At 46.3% G+C, this 15,679-nt stretch overlaps 1 protein-coding gene across 7 annotated transcripts in view; it reads left to right on the top strand.

The window, feature by feature from the left end:
- Positions 1-15,679, top strand: part of ARHGEF10L (Rho guanine nucleotide exchange factor 10 like) — a 237,951-nt gene that overhangs the window by 113,992 nt on the left and 108,280 nt on the right. For 5 of the 7 annotated variants that reach the window (XM_043997671.1, XM_043997670.1, XM_043997669.1 and 2 more), the window contains 3 exons: positions 5,390-5,498; positions 12,042-12,148; positions 15,378-15,455. In XM_043997671.1, the coding sequence (XP_043853606.1) occupies positions 5,390-5,498; positions 12,042-12,148; positions 15,378-15,455 (294 nt within the window). Of the gene's footprint in view, positions 1-5,389; positions 5,499-8,865; positions 9,125-12,041; positions 12,149-15,377; positions 15,456-15,679 lie in introns of those variants that run through there. The other 2 variants (XM_043997673.1, XM_043997672.1) reach the window with 1 other exon arrangement.

The raw sequence follows: 15,679 nt of genomic DNA, 5'->3' as shown, positions 1-15,679 counted from the left end.
TCCACAGTTTGGGCTAAGATCTCAGGGATAGAATATTTACAGATGTAGGAAAGGTCTCCTGGCTCCCAGTAATATCTCCTTTACTCTTCCCAGCGTTGGACGCCTCCTAGTCTCCTGAGCTGGCTGGGATCTTGGAGCTCATTCCCTTCTCATTTCTCTCTCTCTCTCTCTTTTTTTTTTGGTGAGGCAATTGGGGTTAAGTGACTTTTCCAGGGTCACACAGCTGGTAAGTGTCAAGTGTCTGAGGTCAGATTTGAACTCAGGTCCTCCTGAATCTAGAGCTGGTGCTCTATGCACTGAGCCACCTAGCTGTTAGATGAGAAAGCTGAAACTGAGAAAAGAGATTTCTTTGAAGCCTCTCTGCTAGTGAGGGGGAGAGCTGAGATCTGAACCCAGGTGGGAGGATCTCAGGAACTAGCTACCTAGTCCAGCTTCTTCAGTTCTAAGATGGAGAAAGTGAGGCTCGGGGAGGTAATGACTTGACCAAGGTCACACGTGTTGTCAGTGTTAGAGTGGGGATTTGAACCTAGATTCCTTGATTCCAGGGCTGGGGCTTTTCTCCCTATGCTACCCCAGCTCTGTCCCCCTCTCATTTCTTACATGAGGGGCCAAGGGATACAGAAGGAAGAGTGCTATATTTGGAGTCTAAGGGCTGGGGGTTCAAATGCTTATTTTGCCACTTGGTGTGACTTTGGGCATCTTTGTGGGCCTCAGTTTCCTTGTCTGTAAAATGAGAGATTTGGCCTTATATGGCTTTTCAGGTCGCTTCTAGCTATAAATCTGTGATCCCAGGATTCTCTGTGGGGTACACGTAGGGGTACGGATGGAGGTATAGGGCAGTATCTGCTCCACAGACATCCTCAGCAACAAAGCAGGAGAGAGGGATCTCCCTCAATCTTTCGTCTTTGTCTCAGATGGGGCATTCATTTGTGCCAGGTGGGATAACTTCCCAGAGGTGAATGGACCCATCCCTTGGACACCAGACCCCTGGGCTTGGTTTAGGGCACTCCTGCTCTGGAGAAAGGGGAGAAAGTCCCCCATGATGCCCGCTTTGTTTTCTGATGCCTTTGCCTCAGCATGGTACCCCCAAGGAGAACAAGAGGCCCGGCCTTGGAGCTGGGAGAGACTGTATTCAGCACGTACTAGCTGTTTGACCCTGGGGAAAATCACATAGTGTTTCTGCGCTTCAGTTTTCTCATCTGTAAAATGGGATCACTAATGATCCTTCCCAGCCTACTTCACGGGGTAGTTGTGAGGAAAGGGCTCTGTCCATTGTAAAGAGCTATAGAAATGGGGGCAGTGGGTGGTGATGCTGGCAAGGTGACTCTGTGATAGCTTCTTTCCCTCTGTGGGCCTTAGTTTTCCCATCTGTAAGATGAGGGGGCTGGACTAGATGGCTTCTGAGCTTTCTTCTAGTTCTTGGACTCTGGCCCTTTGATCTAGAATAGTTCTAGCTATAGATATATGCATATCTATAAATCTCTTATATCTTCCCCTTTGATCTAGAAAAGCTCCTCTCTCTCTCATCTGTTTCTCTCTTTATCATCTATCATCTTTCTATCTCTCTATCTTCCATCTGTTTCTCTCTCTCTCTATCATCTATCTGTCTATCTATGTCTGCAATGATCACAAGCTCTAGAAGCAGAGGACTGAGGTTCTGAGGCTTCCTGGGTAACACTGAGTAGGAGCTACCTCTGTGAGCCTCAGTTTCCTCCTCTGAGGGAGTTGACCAGAAGGGCTCTGAGAACCATGACTTCCTTGTCTGACTCTCTTTCCAAGATTGTACACTGCCCTCCCTCACAAGATCCAATCCCTGCCTCTTGGGAGCTGGTGGTCTGGTTCGGAGGAGATGAGCCATGAACAGAAAAGGGGCGATGGGGCAGGGGGGACCCTGGGGACCTACTGGGAGGAAACCAAAAGCCCTGGATGCTACTGTGGTTTGGGATAAGGCGTCCCCAGCTGTGGTTGGGTGCTTCCTGTGCCTCCTGCCCTCCTCTACTTCCCTCCCTTCTGAACCTGCCCCTCCCCCCTTGCATTTTGGGGAAACTCCTCACTCCTGAAACACCAACCACAGAAACTGCCCTGCTTGGTGTTGGAAAGTTCCTGGACGTTGTTCCAGCATGTGGCATTTCCAAAAGACTGAGAGCTCCCTTTAAAGGAGAAAACTGAACTCCGGAGAAGGGAATGAGTCATCTAAGGTCCTAAGGTTGGTCAGTGACAGGTTTCTGTTAGATCTGGAAAAGCTGTTAGTAGGGAGAATATCAGAGCTGGGAGGGGCCTTAGAATATAGAATGTTAGAGCCGGGAGGACCCTTAGAACACAGAATGTCAGAGCTGAGACAGTTCTTAGAACACAGGATGTCAGAGGTAGGAGATCCCTTGGAACCCAGAATGTCAGAGCTGGGAGGGGCTTTAGAACATAGAATGTCAGAGCTGGGAGGGGCTTTAGAACATAGAATGTCAGAGCTGGGAGGGACTTTAGAACATGGAATGTCAGAGCTGGGAGGGTCCTTAGAACACAGGGTGTCAGAGGATTGGAAGGCCCTTGGAACCCATAATGTCAGAACTGGGAGGGGCTTTAGAACATAGAATGTCAGAGCTGGGAGGGGTCTTAGAATATGGAATGTCAAAGCTAGGAGGGTCCTTAGAACACAGAATGTCAGAGCTGGGAGGGGCTTTAGAACATAGAATGTCAGAGCTGGGAGGGGCTTTAGAACATAGAATGTCAGAGCTGGGAGGGACTTTAGCACATGGAATGTCAGAGCTGGGAGGGTCCTTAGAACACAGGGTGTCAGAGGATTGGAAGGCCCTTGGAACCCATAATGTCAGAACTGGGAGGGGCTTTAGAACATAGAATGTCAGAGCTGGGAGGGGTCTTAGAATATGGAATGTCAAAGCTAGGAGGGTCCTTAGAACACAGAATGTCAGAACTGGGAGGGGCCTTAGGACATGCAGTGTCAGAGCTGGGAGGGCCCTTAGAACACAGGATGTCAGAGCTGGGAGGGCCCTTAGAACATGCGGTGTCAGAGCTGGAGGGCCCTTAGAATATGAAATGTTAGAGTTGGGAGGGCCTTTAGGACATGGAATGTGAAAGCTGGGGGAATGTTAGAACAGAGCATGTCAGAGATGGGAGGAATCTTGGAAGAGCAAGTATAAGAGACAGAAGGAACCTTAGAAAATTTTATCTACCCCCCTCATTTTATATACATAAGGAAACTGAGGGCCCCAATAATGTGAAATGCCTTGCTCACAGTCACTTGGGAGTTAGGACATTAAGTCAGGGCCACCGTCTTCCCTTTCCATTCCCCACAAAAGGAGACTTGGAGCCTTGAAGGTCAGGGGCCAAGGGGACCAGGGAAAGCAGAAGAAGGAAAGAGTCTAGCAGGGTCTCCCCTGGGGAGGGCCCTCTCTTTACAAGAGGGTGGGCATCCCTGTCATCAATCATAGGGTCTTTGGGTGCTTGTGGGAGATACCCAGGGAGGCTCACAGATGAGGTGGGGCTGGCAGGACCTCTCTCCTTCCATGTTGGCAATTTTACTGTCACTTGAGTACCTTGTCCCTGAAGTACCTCTACCACATGTTTCTTCCATGGCTTGTTAATTCTGGGTAGGCCCTTAGAGATCATCTCATCTAATTTCCCAAATTTTACAAGTAAACTGAGACTCAGGGTAAGTCACTTGTCCAAGGTCACCTAGCTACTGAGTGGCAGAATCTGGATCTGAAGCTAAGACTTTCAGATTCTGATTCTGGGCCTCTTTCTAATGTGCTCCATCTAGAGGTGGTTGTCTGACTGAAAGGTTTAGAAACTGAGCAGTAAAACCCGTGTTGCCCCCAAGAATAAAAAGAACCTACTTTGGATAATATTTGAAGGTTTGCAGAATGTTCTTCCCCAAACAACCCCTTTGGTCATAAAAGTATGATAAGAGAGACATCACAGAGCAGTGGATAAGGGTTGGACTTGGGAACAGGAAGAGCAGATTCAAATCCTGCCTTGGACACTTGGTAGCTGTGTGACCCTCGGCAAGTCTCTTAACCCTTTCTGTGCCTCAGTTGCCTTTTTTTAAAAAATGAGTTAGACTTCATGACCTGTACAGTTTCTTCTAGTTTTAAGTCTATGGTTCTTTACATCATAGTTGATTTGCAATCTTTGTCAGAAGATGAAGTATCCAGCACTAGAAATTCCCATGTCAGCAAGATGATGGGTCCTTGATGTATTGACAGGAGGAAAATGAAGCTTTAAAGTAAAAAAGCTTTGTTTTATAACTTCTCTGGGATTCTGGATGGCTGGGAGACCCTGGGCAAGTTTCTTAACCTTTGAACCTCAGTTTCCTTATCTGTAAAGTGGGGATAATAATACTTCTCTCATAGCATCATTAGGATCAAATGAGATAATGTTGGAGAAAAAAAAATCCCAAGTAGCTAGGTGGTAGTTGTGATTGGTTAGAGAACTGGACCCAGAGTCAGGAAGACCTGAGTTCAAATCCTTCTCAGTGTAACAATTGGAATGACACCACCTGCTGGAGACTTACTGTAGAAGAGTTCCACCCATGAAGCGAAGGTCTTTGAGGGCAAGACCAGGAGTCTTTTCTTTGGCATCAGGAAGTGATGTTGGGTAGTGGGAGGAAGAAGGAAGAGACTGGCGCTCTGTCTCGGGCTCTCTTTCCTGAGGACACTGGTGGAGAGTGGAGCTAGAAATGTGCTCTCCCTTTAATAGATAGGAATCTAGGCCTTTCTCTCTCTCTTTACCAAATTCTTATTCTCCTTAATAAATGCTTAAAAGTCTAACTCTTGCTAAATCTTATAATTTATTGGCGACCACTCATTAGAGATTTTAGACAGACTAGCTAGAATTTTAGCCCTTAACATCAGACACTTATAAGCTGTGTGATTCTGGGACAAGTCACTGAATTTTCATCTGCCTCAGTTTCCTCAACTATAAAAAGGGGATAATTATAACACTTGTCTCCCAGGGGGGTTGTGAGGATCAACTGAGATAATATGTATAAAGAATTTTACAAACCTTGAAACACTATATAAATACTATATATATTGCAAACCTTTAAAATGATTTATTGTTAATATTTCCACTACACTGTACTGCCTCCTACACTGGTCTCATTCACTTATGACCTTACAGGTCATCTTTCAGTAAGAAGGGAGCAAAGATGGAGATGGAGGCAGATGTGGCTGGAAGCCCCATTTTGTGTTTGATTTCCTGGGCACATGGGCACGTAAGGCACTGTCCAGGCTGAGATGGTGCTGCCCAGAGCCCAGGGTGAGCCCAGGAGATGGGAAGGGTCTTGGGCTAGAGACGTGAGGCCAAAGGCAGAGTGATCCCCTGCTCTCTGCTTCTGACAAGCATTTCCTCCATTTCTCTTCTCCTCCATTAGATGACCCAGCTCATGAAGGCGGCCAAGAGCGGGACCAAGGATGGATTGGAAAAGACGAGGATGGCGGTCATGCGCAAAGTCTCCTTCCTGCACCGGAAAGAAGTCCTAGGTACGACATCCCTTAGAACCCTGCCCCAGGGCCCCCTCTTCCAGAAAGTCTTCCGTGAGCAGATCCTTTGGCTATCAGCCCTCCCCCCTGGTCCTCCCAGGACCCTTTGCTTTCTACTTCTCAGCTAATACAGGTAGGTATCATAGCGGCTGGCCTCTTCTCCCTTTACTAGGCTATAAGAACTGGGCCTTATCTAAATTTTATACCACCCCCAGAACTCTGCACACATTCACTTGCTCATACATTCAGAGGGTATTTTTCTACTTTGATGTATTACAGTGCAAAGAGTCTGGGGACCTGGGTTCAAATCCCAGCTCAGATGCTTACTACCTGTGTGACCTTGGGCAAGTCACAGTCTCTCCTCTTTCAAAGGGGTCATGGTAGATGGCCTTTGAGGCTCCTTTGTGCTAAGCATGGTACTGACTTGGATGCTAGAGATATAAAGATAAAAACTAAACAATGCCTATCCTCAAGGAGTTTCCTTTCTGAGTGGAAACACCATATATATATCAATAAGTAAAAATAAAATCTGTTGTTCTTGTTATTTGGTTGTTTCAGTAGTGTCCAACTCTCTATGACCCCGTTTGGGGTTTTACTGGAATGGCGTGCCATTTCCTTCTCCAGTTTATTTTACAGAGGAAACTGAGGCAAACAGGGTTAAGTGACTTGCCCAGGGTCATACAGCTAGTAAGTGTCAGAGGCTGGACTTGAACTTGGGTCTTCCTGGCTACAGGTCCAATGCTCTACCCTTTCCATCACTTAGCTGCCTTTCTTAGGGTAGCCCTGTGTCTAGGCTGGTCTGGGAGAGGTGGAGGATCTTCACTTTTTCCCGGCATCATAAGATCCTGGATTCAGGACTAGAAGGGATTTCAGAGGCTGTTTTTAGTTCACTTCCCTCATTTCATGGATGAGAACGCTCAGGTTCAAATGGGTTAAGTGATTTGCCCCGGTGAGTATGCAGAGTCAGGATACGAACCTGTGTCCTGTGACTCCAAAGAGCTATTCCCCTGCCCCTCTTCCCGGGTGGTGCTAGACCCAGCTTTCAGCTTTGCTCAGGTCCTGCCCCTTTAACACGTGGCTGTGGCTGACATCCTCTATCCCTCTGACTCAGCCGGGGGCCCCCCCCCCCCCCCGTGGGGATGCTGGACCCATTCTGTATCCCTTCCCCTTGTTTGTTTCTGTGGGCTAAGAATGTTGTTAGAAACTAGCTTCTGTCTTTGGCCAGAGCTTGGCAGTGGGGGCAGGAGGGGATGGGAGCCTCACCCAGAGTGAGGGAAGAGGCGTTCTTCAAAGGCTGTTGGGCGGGGGGAGACACACCCCTTGCTTTTTCAGTTGAGAACTCAGTTTCATCACCCCCTTTCATCTCAGCTTCTTCATTTCCCCTTATTTTCACCAGTGCTGTTCTTGCTTCCTCAAGAAAAACCACCAAGTTTCTTTCCCTTTGAAAGTCAGGCAGCAGAGTAAATTGGAAAGAATACCAGATTTGGAATCACAGATCCTGAATTCGAATCTGGGCTCTGCCACTTTCTAGCTGTGTGACCTTGGGCAAGTCACTTCACCTCTTCGGGCCTCAGTTTCCTTCTTTGTAAAATGAGGGGGTTGGATTAGATGCCCTGTAATTAATTCCTTCAAGCTGTCTATGAGCCCATGACTCATTGTGCTCATTTTTTATTCCTGCTTCATCCTAAACCCCGGGACATCTTAAGGGATCCTTTCCCCACCATTTTTTTTTTTTTTTGGTGGGGCAGTGAGGGTTAAGTGACTTGCCCAGGGTCACACAGCTAGTAAGTGTCAAGTGTCTGAGGCCGGATTTGAACTCAGGTCCTCCTGAATCCTGGGTCGGTGCTTTATCCACTGCACCACCTAGCTGCTCCCCTTTTAAGTGGGGCAATGTAGACCTTTCTTGTTTTAATTATTCTTTCTTCACCATCATCATCATCACTTAAATTTCTCGAGTGCCTTAAGGCTTACTTTACAAAGCACTTCTGGGGACAACATCCCTGTGAAAGGCCAAAGGCTAAGTGTGATTAGCCACACGTTCTCAGCCAGGCCCGAGTCAGGCCCATCTGGTGGTTTACATTCAGGGTTGGAACAAAGTGAGACACCTAGGGATCATCTGGCCTTTTTAATTAATAATAAATAGAAAGGATATTTGTGGAGGCTAGAGCATTGACTCATTGAATGTAGCTTCCTTAAATCCTTGACGGCAGGGACTGTCTTTTGCCTCTTTTTGTATCCTCAGAGCTTAGCATACACAGTGCCTGGCATTCAGTAGACACTTAATAAAGGTGTATTGATTGAATTAGAATTGGCCCTGGTTTATCAGGTATTTGTCATGCCTAAGGGATCCTAGCCAGACTTCTCATGCAGTGGACTTTGGTACCTAGGTAGCCAGGAAGCTACACCAGCCATTGGAGCTCTGTCAAGGGCAGTTTTCATTGCCTTTGGGGAGGGAAATGAGCCCATCTTACAGGGTCCTTAGTTGATGTTGTTCCTACCATAAGCCACGAGGAAATTGAGGCTCAGAGAGGAAAAAGGGCTTTATGATTTCTAAAATAAGAGAATTCATATTTCTAGAATTATTGTAAATCTTACAAAGTACTTTCTCCATGACACTCTTGTGGAGTTGGTAGGACAAGTAGTGCTTTTTAGCAGATAAAGAAACTGAGTCTAGGCAAAGGAGAGTGACTTGCTCAAGGTCACACATTAAGAGTTGGAATTGGGCTACAGACCCAATTTGTTTAACTCTCAGTTTTTAATGAACTCTTTTCCCCTTCAACACACTGTCTTTCCATAAACCGCATCTTTTCTTCATTGGTTGACAGTCACTGGCATGTGTGATAGAAAGAGGTTATATGGGGCAAGAGTAGGGCAGTAGCCCCCAACCAAATTACTTTCTTCCTAGATTTGGAGGGCAGCAGGTAAAACTCAGTTCCCTTCATCTCGTCCCCATCCCAGCGTCTTGGTCCACAGAAGGACCAGGGTATCAGTTCTCCTTGAGATGTACTGGCCCTCAGTGACCGGGAAGTAGAAACCCAAGGCTTTCCATGCCCTCTTAGCCCCACCGAGGTTCCTTCTAGGGAGCAGTGGCTTTCAGTGAACTAGGGAGGTCAACCCAGCAAGGGAGTGATCACAAAATTAGGAAAGGGAGAAAGATCTGTTAGCTGAGCATGCTCAGTAGCAGGCTATTCCTGTAGATATCATCCTTCCTTGGTGAGCCCTCCTTCTCCCTCCTCCTCCCTTCTTTCTTTCTCTGTCCCCTCCCTCCTCTCCTCCCTCCTCCTCCTCTCCCCCTTCCTCCTCCCCTTTCTCCTCCTCCTCCTCCTTCCTCCCCCCCCCCCTTCCTTCTCCATCTCCCAGGCTCCCCCCACCCCCAGAGTTCATCCAAAGCCTTTGGTAAAATGACCCTCCCTCCAGAGGCGTTATTAATAGTCCCAGCTCAAATCACCAGCCGAGAATGGAAACCCCGGGTGGTGGAGGAGGGAAGAGGAAGCTACAGGGCAGAAGGCTCCGGTGGGCCCGGGGCAATGCCGGGGGCACAATGTGGGTGAAGCAGGACAGCCTCTACCAGTCCCACACTGTCATCCGATGCCCCTCCTCCTCTTCCTCCTCGGTCTCCTTTTCAGGTAAGGGACGTCCCTTCTTCAGCTAGGTTGTCCGACTCTGTCTGCTGGTCTCTCTCGGGCCCCCTGGCATCTCCACGACCCCTACTTCCTGTCTGCCCACAGCTAGCTCTTGTTTTCAGGAGCAATCCCACGATGTGGCTTTTCTCTCTCCTCTGGGGTAGGCCTAGAGTTTGGAAAGGCCCCCAACCAGGAGCCCAGTGGCCCTGTTCCTTAAATCTCCTCTTCTTTTCTACTGGGCATGACCCACCCCTGCTCTCTTTCCCCTACCCTGGGCTAGTGTCTCAGATCATCCAAGATTCTTTGGGATTCTCTACTTTTCTCCTCTGAAAGAAAACAAACCCGCCCACATTTCTTCACAACAGGCATTTTCTTTTCCCGTTTTGGCACTCAGAAGAAAACTATTTTTAGTTCTAGGGCAGTGGGGACAAAGAGGGTCAGGCTGGGCTAGGCTGGGCTGATGCTAGGGAGTCAGTGGTAGGACCAGGGAAAATGGCTGATGGAATCTTGCCACCTCCACAGTCAGCCTTGTTCCAGGGGCTGTTCTGGGGGTTCTGTCCATTTCCCCTGCCCTCTCTCCCAACAACGACCCTGCCATTGAAGCCATCTCCTGCTCTGGACTGACCCAGGGGCTCCTCATTTCTTCTTGCGCCATCTCCCTCCCTCTCCCCTGCTTGCCTTCATATACCCAGCATGGGGCGTACTGGCTTTGGAGTCAGGAGACCCTCTGACAGTTATTGCCTGTATGACCTTGGATAAATCACTGCCTTCTCTGCTCTTTAGTTTCTTTCTCTGTGAAATGAGAAAATTAGATCAGATGATTGAATATATTAAGTGCATTGATCTCCCACTATGAAACATGACCAAACCTCATGGTACAATCCAGAAGGGGAAATCCAGTTAAAATCTCTGCCCTTTGATTTTTTTTTTCTTTTGAGAGGGGTAGGGAGACTCTTTCCACCAATTCAAATCAGCAACTGATATGCAAATCATAGAGAGTTGTCTAGGGCTCTGATATTTTAAGTGACTTGCCCAGGGTCATCTAGGCAATAAGCATTTAAGAAAATAAATTTTATTGACAGCTTTTGTTTTTATATCACCCAAATGTCCTCAGTATCCCTCCATTTCCCCCTCCTAGAGAGTTATCTCATGTAACAAAGAATTAAAAAGGAAAAAAAAAGAACAGAAAAAATAAGCAAAATTAATCAATACACTGAAAAAAATCTGACCATGTATGCAACATTCTCCACACATAGGCTCCCCACTTCTGCAAAGGCATTGGGGGAGCAATATTTTTTTTTCCAGAAATACAAACATTTATTTCACTTAACATAATTTAAATATCTATATTTAGTCCCATCATCCAGTACTATATTATTATAACTATATAATTCCAACTCTTCTTTGGGTCCAAGCTCCAAGAAACATTTCTTAGGTACTTACTCTAGGCAGAGCATTGTGTTAGGTCCTGGGAGTGTGTGAGGCAGAGACCTCCTCCTGTGTAGATGCCTCAAAAGTATTGTCCAGTTTACTCAGAGTGGGAGAGCATCAGAGAGCCAAGTTTATAGAATCATGCTCTCCAGCCGTATCCACTGACTCTAAGCTCAGAGCCCTTTCCTGTCTCCTGGTGCCTCCTTAAGCTAAGGATCCTTGAATAAGGACCCTGAGTCTGCTCAAAAGACTTGCCTGAATTGTGCCCCCAAACATGGACAGCTAGGTGGGTGCAGTGGATAGAGTACTGGTCCTGAAGTTGGGAGGACCTGAGTTCAAATCTCACCTCAGTCACTTACTAACTGTGTGACGCTGGGCAAGTCACTTAACCCCAAATACCTTAAACACTCAGGGCCATCTTCAGTTGTCCTGATGTATTTCTTGCCCCTGGACCCAGATGGGTCTGGAGGAGAGAGTGAGATGGGTGACTTTGCACCGTCCAACCTCACTTAAATCCAAGTCATGACATCACCCCTATGTCACGGTCCTCCTCGGGAATGAAGAACAAACAACAACAACAGCCCCCAAACAGTTCTAGGCTCATTCCTCACCTTTGATATCCTAAAGAAGTCTTGACTCATCCCAGAAAACAAATGTTTTAGTCATAAATCTTATCAATCAATCGGCCAACTTTTTATTAACTGCCTAGTATGGACCAGGCACTGTGCAAAGCACTGGTAATGTAAAAGGAGGTGAAAGACTGTTCCTACTCTCAGGGAGCCCAGAGTGTAGGGGTCTTATTGATCTTCTCCTCAATTTCATTGTTTTTTTTTCTTTTTTTGGTGAGGCAACTGGGGTTAAGTGACTTGCCCAGGGTCATACAGGTAGTAAGTGTCAAGTGTCTGAACCTGGATTTGAACTCAGGTCCTCCTGCATTCAGGGCCAGTGCTTTATCCACTGCACCAACTAGTTGCCCCCAATTTCAGAGCACTTAATGGCTGTCTAGAATTGAGGGTGAGGTGGGGTTGTTGTTTGTCCTTCTCAAAGAAGACATCGGGGTAATGTCAGGACTTGCAGTGAATTGGATTGAAGGGAGGAAGGACTGTGCAAGGTCACCAACCTCACTCTCTCCTCCAGAACCCTCTGGGTCCAGTGGCAGGATATAGATCAGGATGACTGGAGATGGCCTGGATGTTTGAGGCATTTGGGGTTAAGTGACTTGCCCAGGGCCACACAGCTAGTGAGTGTCTGAGGTGAGATTTGAACTCAGGTCTTCTTGACTACAGGGCCAGTGCTCTATCCCCTGAGCCACCTAGCTGCCCTGAGGTGGAGGTGGGGAAGGTTATATGTTCTTATTGAATAGCTGCACAACCTTGGGACATCGCCTAGGAACATTTGAGTACTGGTCCTGTCCCCAGGAAGGGGAGGGGGTTGATCCATCCTGGAGCCCCCAGCTCTGAATATTCAGTTTCTGGTTTGTTTTCTCCAGGTGACTCAGAGGAAGAGGACATGGGCTTCCTGGAGGTCACTGTTTCAGATATTAAGCACCCAATTCCGGAACTGGGCCCCATGCCCGATGGCCTCAGCCCTCAACAGGTCTGTTGGGGAATGGGTGGGTGCGTGTTTATGGGGGATAGTGGGAAAGGAAATCAGCTTGAGTAGGAAAGGTTCCTTTTCCTTACTTGTGTCTAAGTCAGCCTCTTACCTTGAGGTGGGAGATGGAGATCAGAGGCTATTTATGACAGCTGTGGATGGCCAGGGGTGGGTGGAGAGTGGAACCATTCCTGACCACAGCCCAGCTTGTAGGAATAAACTCTGCAAATGTAGGTGCTCCCCAGAGGTAACTGGGTAGCATAGTGGGTAGAGCGCTGGGCCTGAGTTTAAATCCAATCTCAGACACTTAACAGCTATGTGACCCTGGGTTTAACTTCTGTTTGCCTCAGTTTTCTCAACTGTAAAGTGGCCATAATAATAATAATAATAATAATAAAAAAAAAATAAAAATAACCCCTACCTTCCAGGGTTGTTGTGAGCATCAGATGAGATATTTGTAAAGGGCTTAGAACAGTCCCTGGAGGGGCAGCTAGGTGGTGCAGTGAATAGAGCACCAGCCCTGGATTCAGGAGGACTTGAGCTCAAATCCGGCCTCAGACCCTTGACACTTAACTAGCTATGTGACCCTGGGCAAGTCACTTAACCCTAATTGCACAAAAAAAAAAAAAAAAGAAAGAAAAAAAAGAGAGAGAACAGTCCCTGGAGCTTGTTAGGTATTATATAAATGCTTCTGTTCTTTCCCTCCCAGCATTCTCTCTGCCCAACACTAATCAGTCACCTTTCCCAAGGCGCTATATAGCATAATGAACCAACCAACCTATACTGGCTAGAGCAGCAATGATAAGTGTGGGCAAGGACGATGAAAAGTGGACAGAGGTATCCAGAGCCATTACTCTTATTCCTATGGTGCTGTAAACTTCAAAAAGAATTTACCTCAGTGACCCTGTAAAGTGGGTATTATTAACCACCTTCTTGCCAGTGAGGAAGGTTGAGGTTTAGAGGGGGAAGTGACTTACCCAGGGTCACACAGCTCATCAATAGAAAATCCAGAGAGAAGGGAGTCTGAGGCCCCGTGGGTAGTTATTTGGTGGCTGACATGAGTTCTAGGACCCTGGTCTCTTGACTTGGTGCAGCGTTCTTTCCCCTGGGACTAGCCAGCACTTCCTCATAAAGACACATTGTAGGCATCATGTAAATGCTCCTCCCAGATTTTAGCATCTTCGGTGCCCAAGGGTAATCAATCACCCTCTCTAAGGAGCTATGTAATATTACTAACTAATTTTGTATATTGTAATACAACTAATATTGATAATTCTCCCATACTTTATGGTATGTTCTAACATAACTAATATGGTATATTTGAATATAACCAATTTTAATAATTCTAATATACTATATTCTAATATAACTATGGTATATTCAAATATAACTAATTTTAATACTTCTGATATAACTAATATGGTATATTTTAATATAATTAACTTTAATAATTCTAATATACTATATTCAATATAACAAATATGGTATATTTGAATATAACAATTTAAAAATAATTCTAATATACTATGTTCTAATAGAATTAATATGGTATATTTGAATATAACTAATATTAATAATTCTAATATACTATATTCTAATATAAGTAATATAGTCTATTCTAAATCTGAGAATCAGATCATTATAGGTTGAGGGGTGTTACTGGTAACCCCTAGGGAGGACAGTCAGGCCATGGACCATAGAATTCTTCAATTATATAGAAATTTGGGAGGAAATGACCTGTCTACAGGCCAATGACTCTTTTGTCCAGAGCATCCCTGGCAGGGCTAAGCAGAGTCCTTGGGTGCTTTTGGAAAACCTCAGGCATGGGCAAGAAAGGAGACAAAAAAAGAAAAAAGAAGTGGAATTGGGAGAGGGGGAAACCAGGGGGAAGAAGGAAAACCACCCAGTTGTTTACAGAAAGCTGCCTATTGGAAACCATATTGTCCAGGGAAAGAAGAATGAACTTGGAGTCGGGCCTGGGTTCAGCTCCCATCTCTGTTGTCTTTTGACTCTGGGACTTTAAGTAAATTTCCTAACCTTTCTGATATTAGTTTCCTTATCTTTTTTTTTTTTTTGTGGGGCAGTGAGGGTTAAGTGACTTGCCCAAGGTCACACAGATAGTGTCAAGTGTCTGAGGCCGGATTTGAACTCAGGTGCTCCTGAATCCAGGGCCGGTGCTTTATCCAATGAGCCACCTAGCTGCCCCCCTTATCTTTTTTTTTTTTTTTTAAGTGAGGCAATTGGGGTTAAGTGACTTGCCCAGGGTCACACAGCTAGTAAGTGTTAAGTGTCTGAGGTCGGATTTGAACTCAGGTCCTCCTGACTCCAGGGCCGGTGCTCTATCCACTGCCCCCTTATCTTTTTTAAAAAATGGAGATAATGCTACCTATACGACCTTACATATCTTACAGGAATAGGATACGTTTGTGTGGGGAGGGTGGGAAGACATCAAATGAGATAAATCGCAGAATTTGGGATTTAAGAAGCCCCTCAAAGATACAGTTCAACTTGTCTTTCTGCAAGGATCCCCCTGTATCCCCTATAAAGATATAGTGGACATTTTCTGTGAAATTAAGGATTAGAGTAGATGATCTAGATCCCTCGTGGTTCTGGATACATCTCCTCCCACTCCCCACCATATCCAAGTGATCCAGGCTCTGGTCGAAGACCTTCTATAAGGGAGAACTCTATCACCTCCCCAACTGTCCATTCCAAGATTGAACAGCTCAAGATTTTCCTGACATCTGGTCTCAGTTAATCCTCTTTGTAACTCCCTCTATCCCCCATTAGTCCTGGTTCTCCCCTTTGAGGCCAAGCAGAACCTACCCAATTCCTTTCTATGTAAAGTATTTTGCAAACAGTAAAACAATCTAAAATGTAAGCCATTATCATAGCACCCACTGACCTCTCATAGATACCCACTGACCGGGGCTGCTGTTGGCTATTGACTTCCTTCCCCTGTATCCTTGGCCATGGAGTATGTCTGTGTTTATGCCAATCAGATGGCTGGAGGTGATGTGAGACTTACTAGGAAAAGGACTAATTAGCCCGGCCAGAATAGACCTTCAGAGAAGGGGCTGGAGGAGGAAGGGATAATTCTTTTCTTGAATTACAAGCTCCCCAAACTCAGGGGCCTTGGCTCCCTTGTCCCCTAGCATAGGACTGGACACCCAGAGGTTGGCGACCTGGGGGTGACAGATCAACTCACTGGTTTTCTCTTTGGCCCTTGCAGGTGGTGAGACGTCACATCTTACGGTCTATTGTGCAGAGTGAGGGGAGCTATGTGGAGTCACTGAAGCGGATCCTTCAGGTACGCCAAGGAGATTTCTGGGGAATTAGAGGGAATTCCTGCTCCTCTTCTGCCTGATCTAGCATTAAGCACCAAGGAAACCAGGGCTGAAGGTTCTGTGAGTCTCCAGGAGGATCCTTTGGCTGTTATATTTCTTTTTTTTTTGCACAGGGCAATGAGGTTAAGTGACTTGTCCAGGGTCACACAGGTAGTAAGTGTCAAGTGTCTGAGGCTGGATTTGAACT

Source organism: Dromiciops gliroides, chromosome 3 (assembly GCF_019393635.1).
Source record: "Dromiciops gliroides isolate mDroGli1 chromosome 3, mDroGli1.pri, whole genome shotgun sequence".
In the NCBI taxonomy this organism is placed as follows: Eukaryota; Metazoa; Chordata; class Mammalia; order Microbiotheria; family Microbiotheriidae; genus Dromiciops; species Dromiciops gliroides.
The sequence above is the reverse complement of the archived record's forward strand: the minus strand, read 5'-3'. Positions and strand labels throughout refer to the sequence as shown.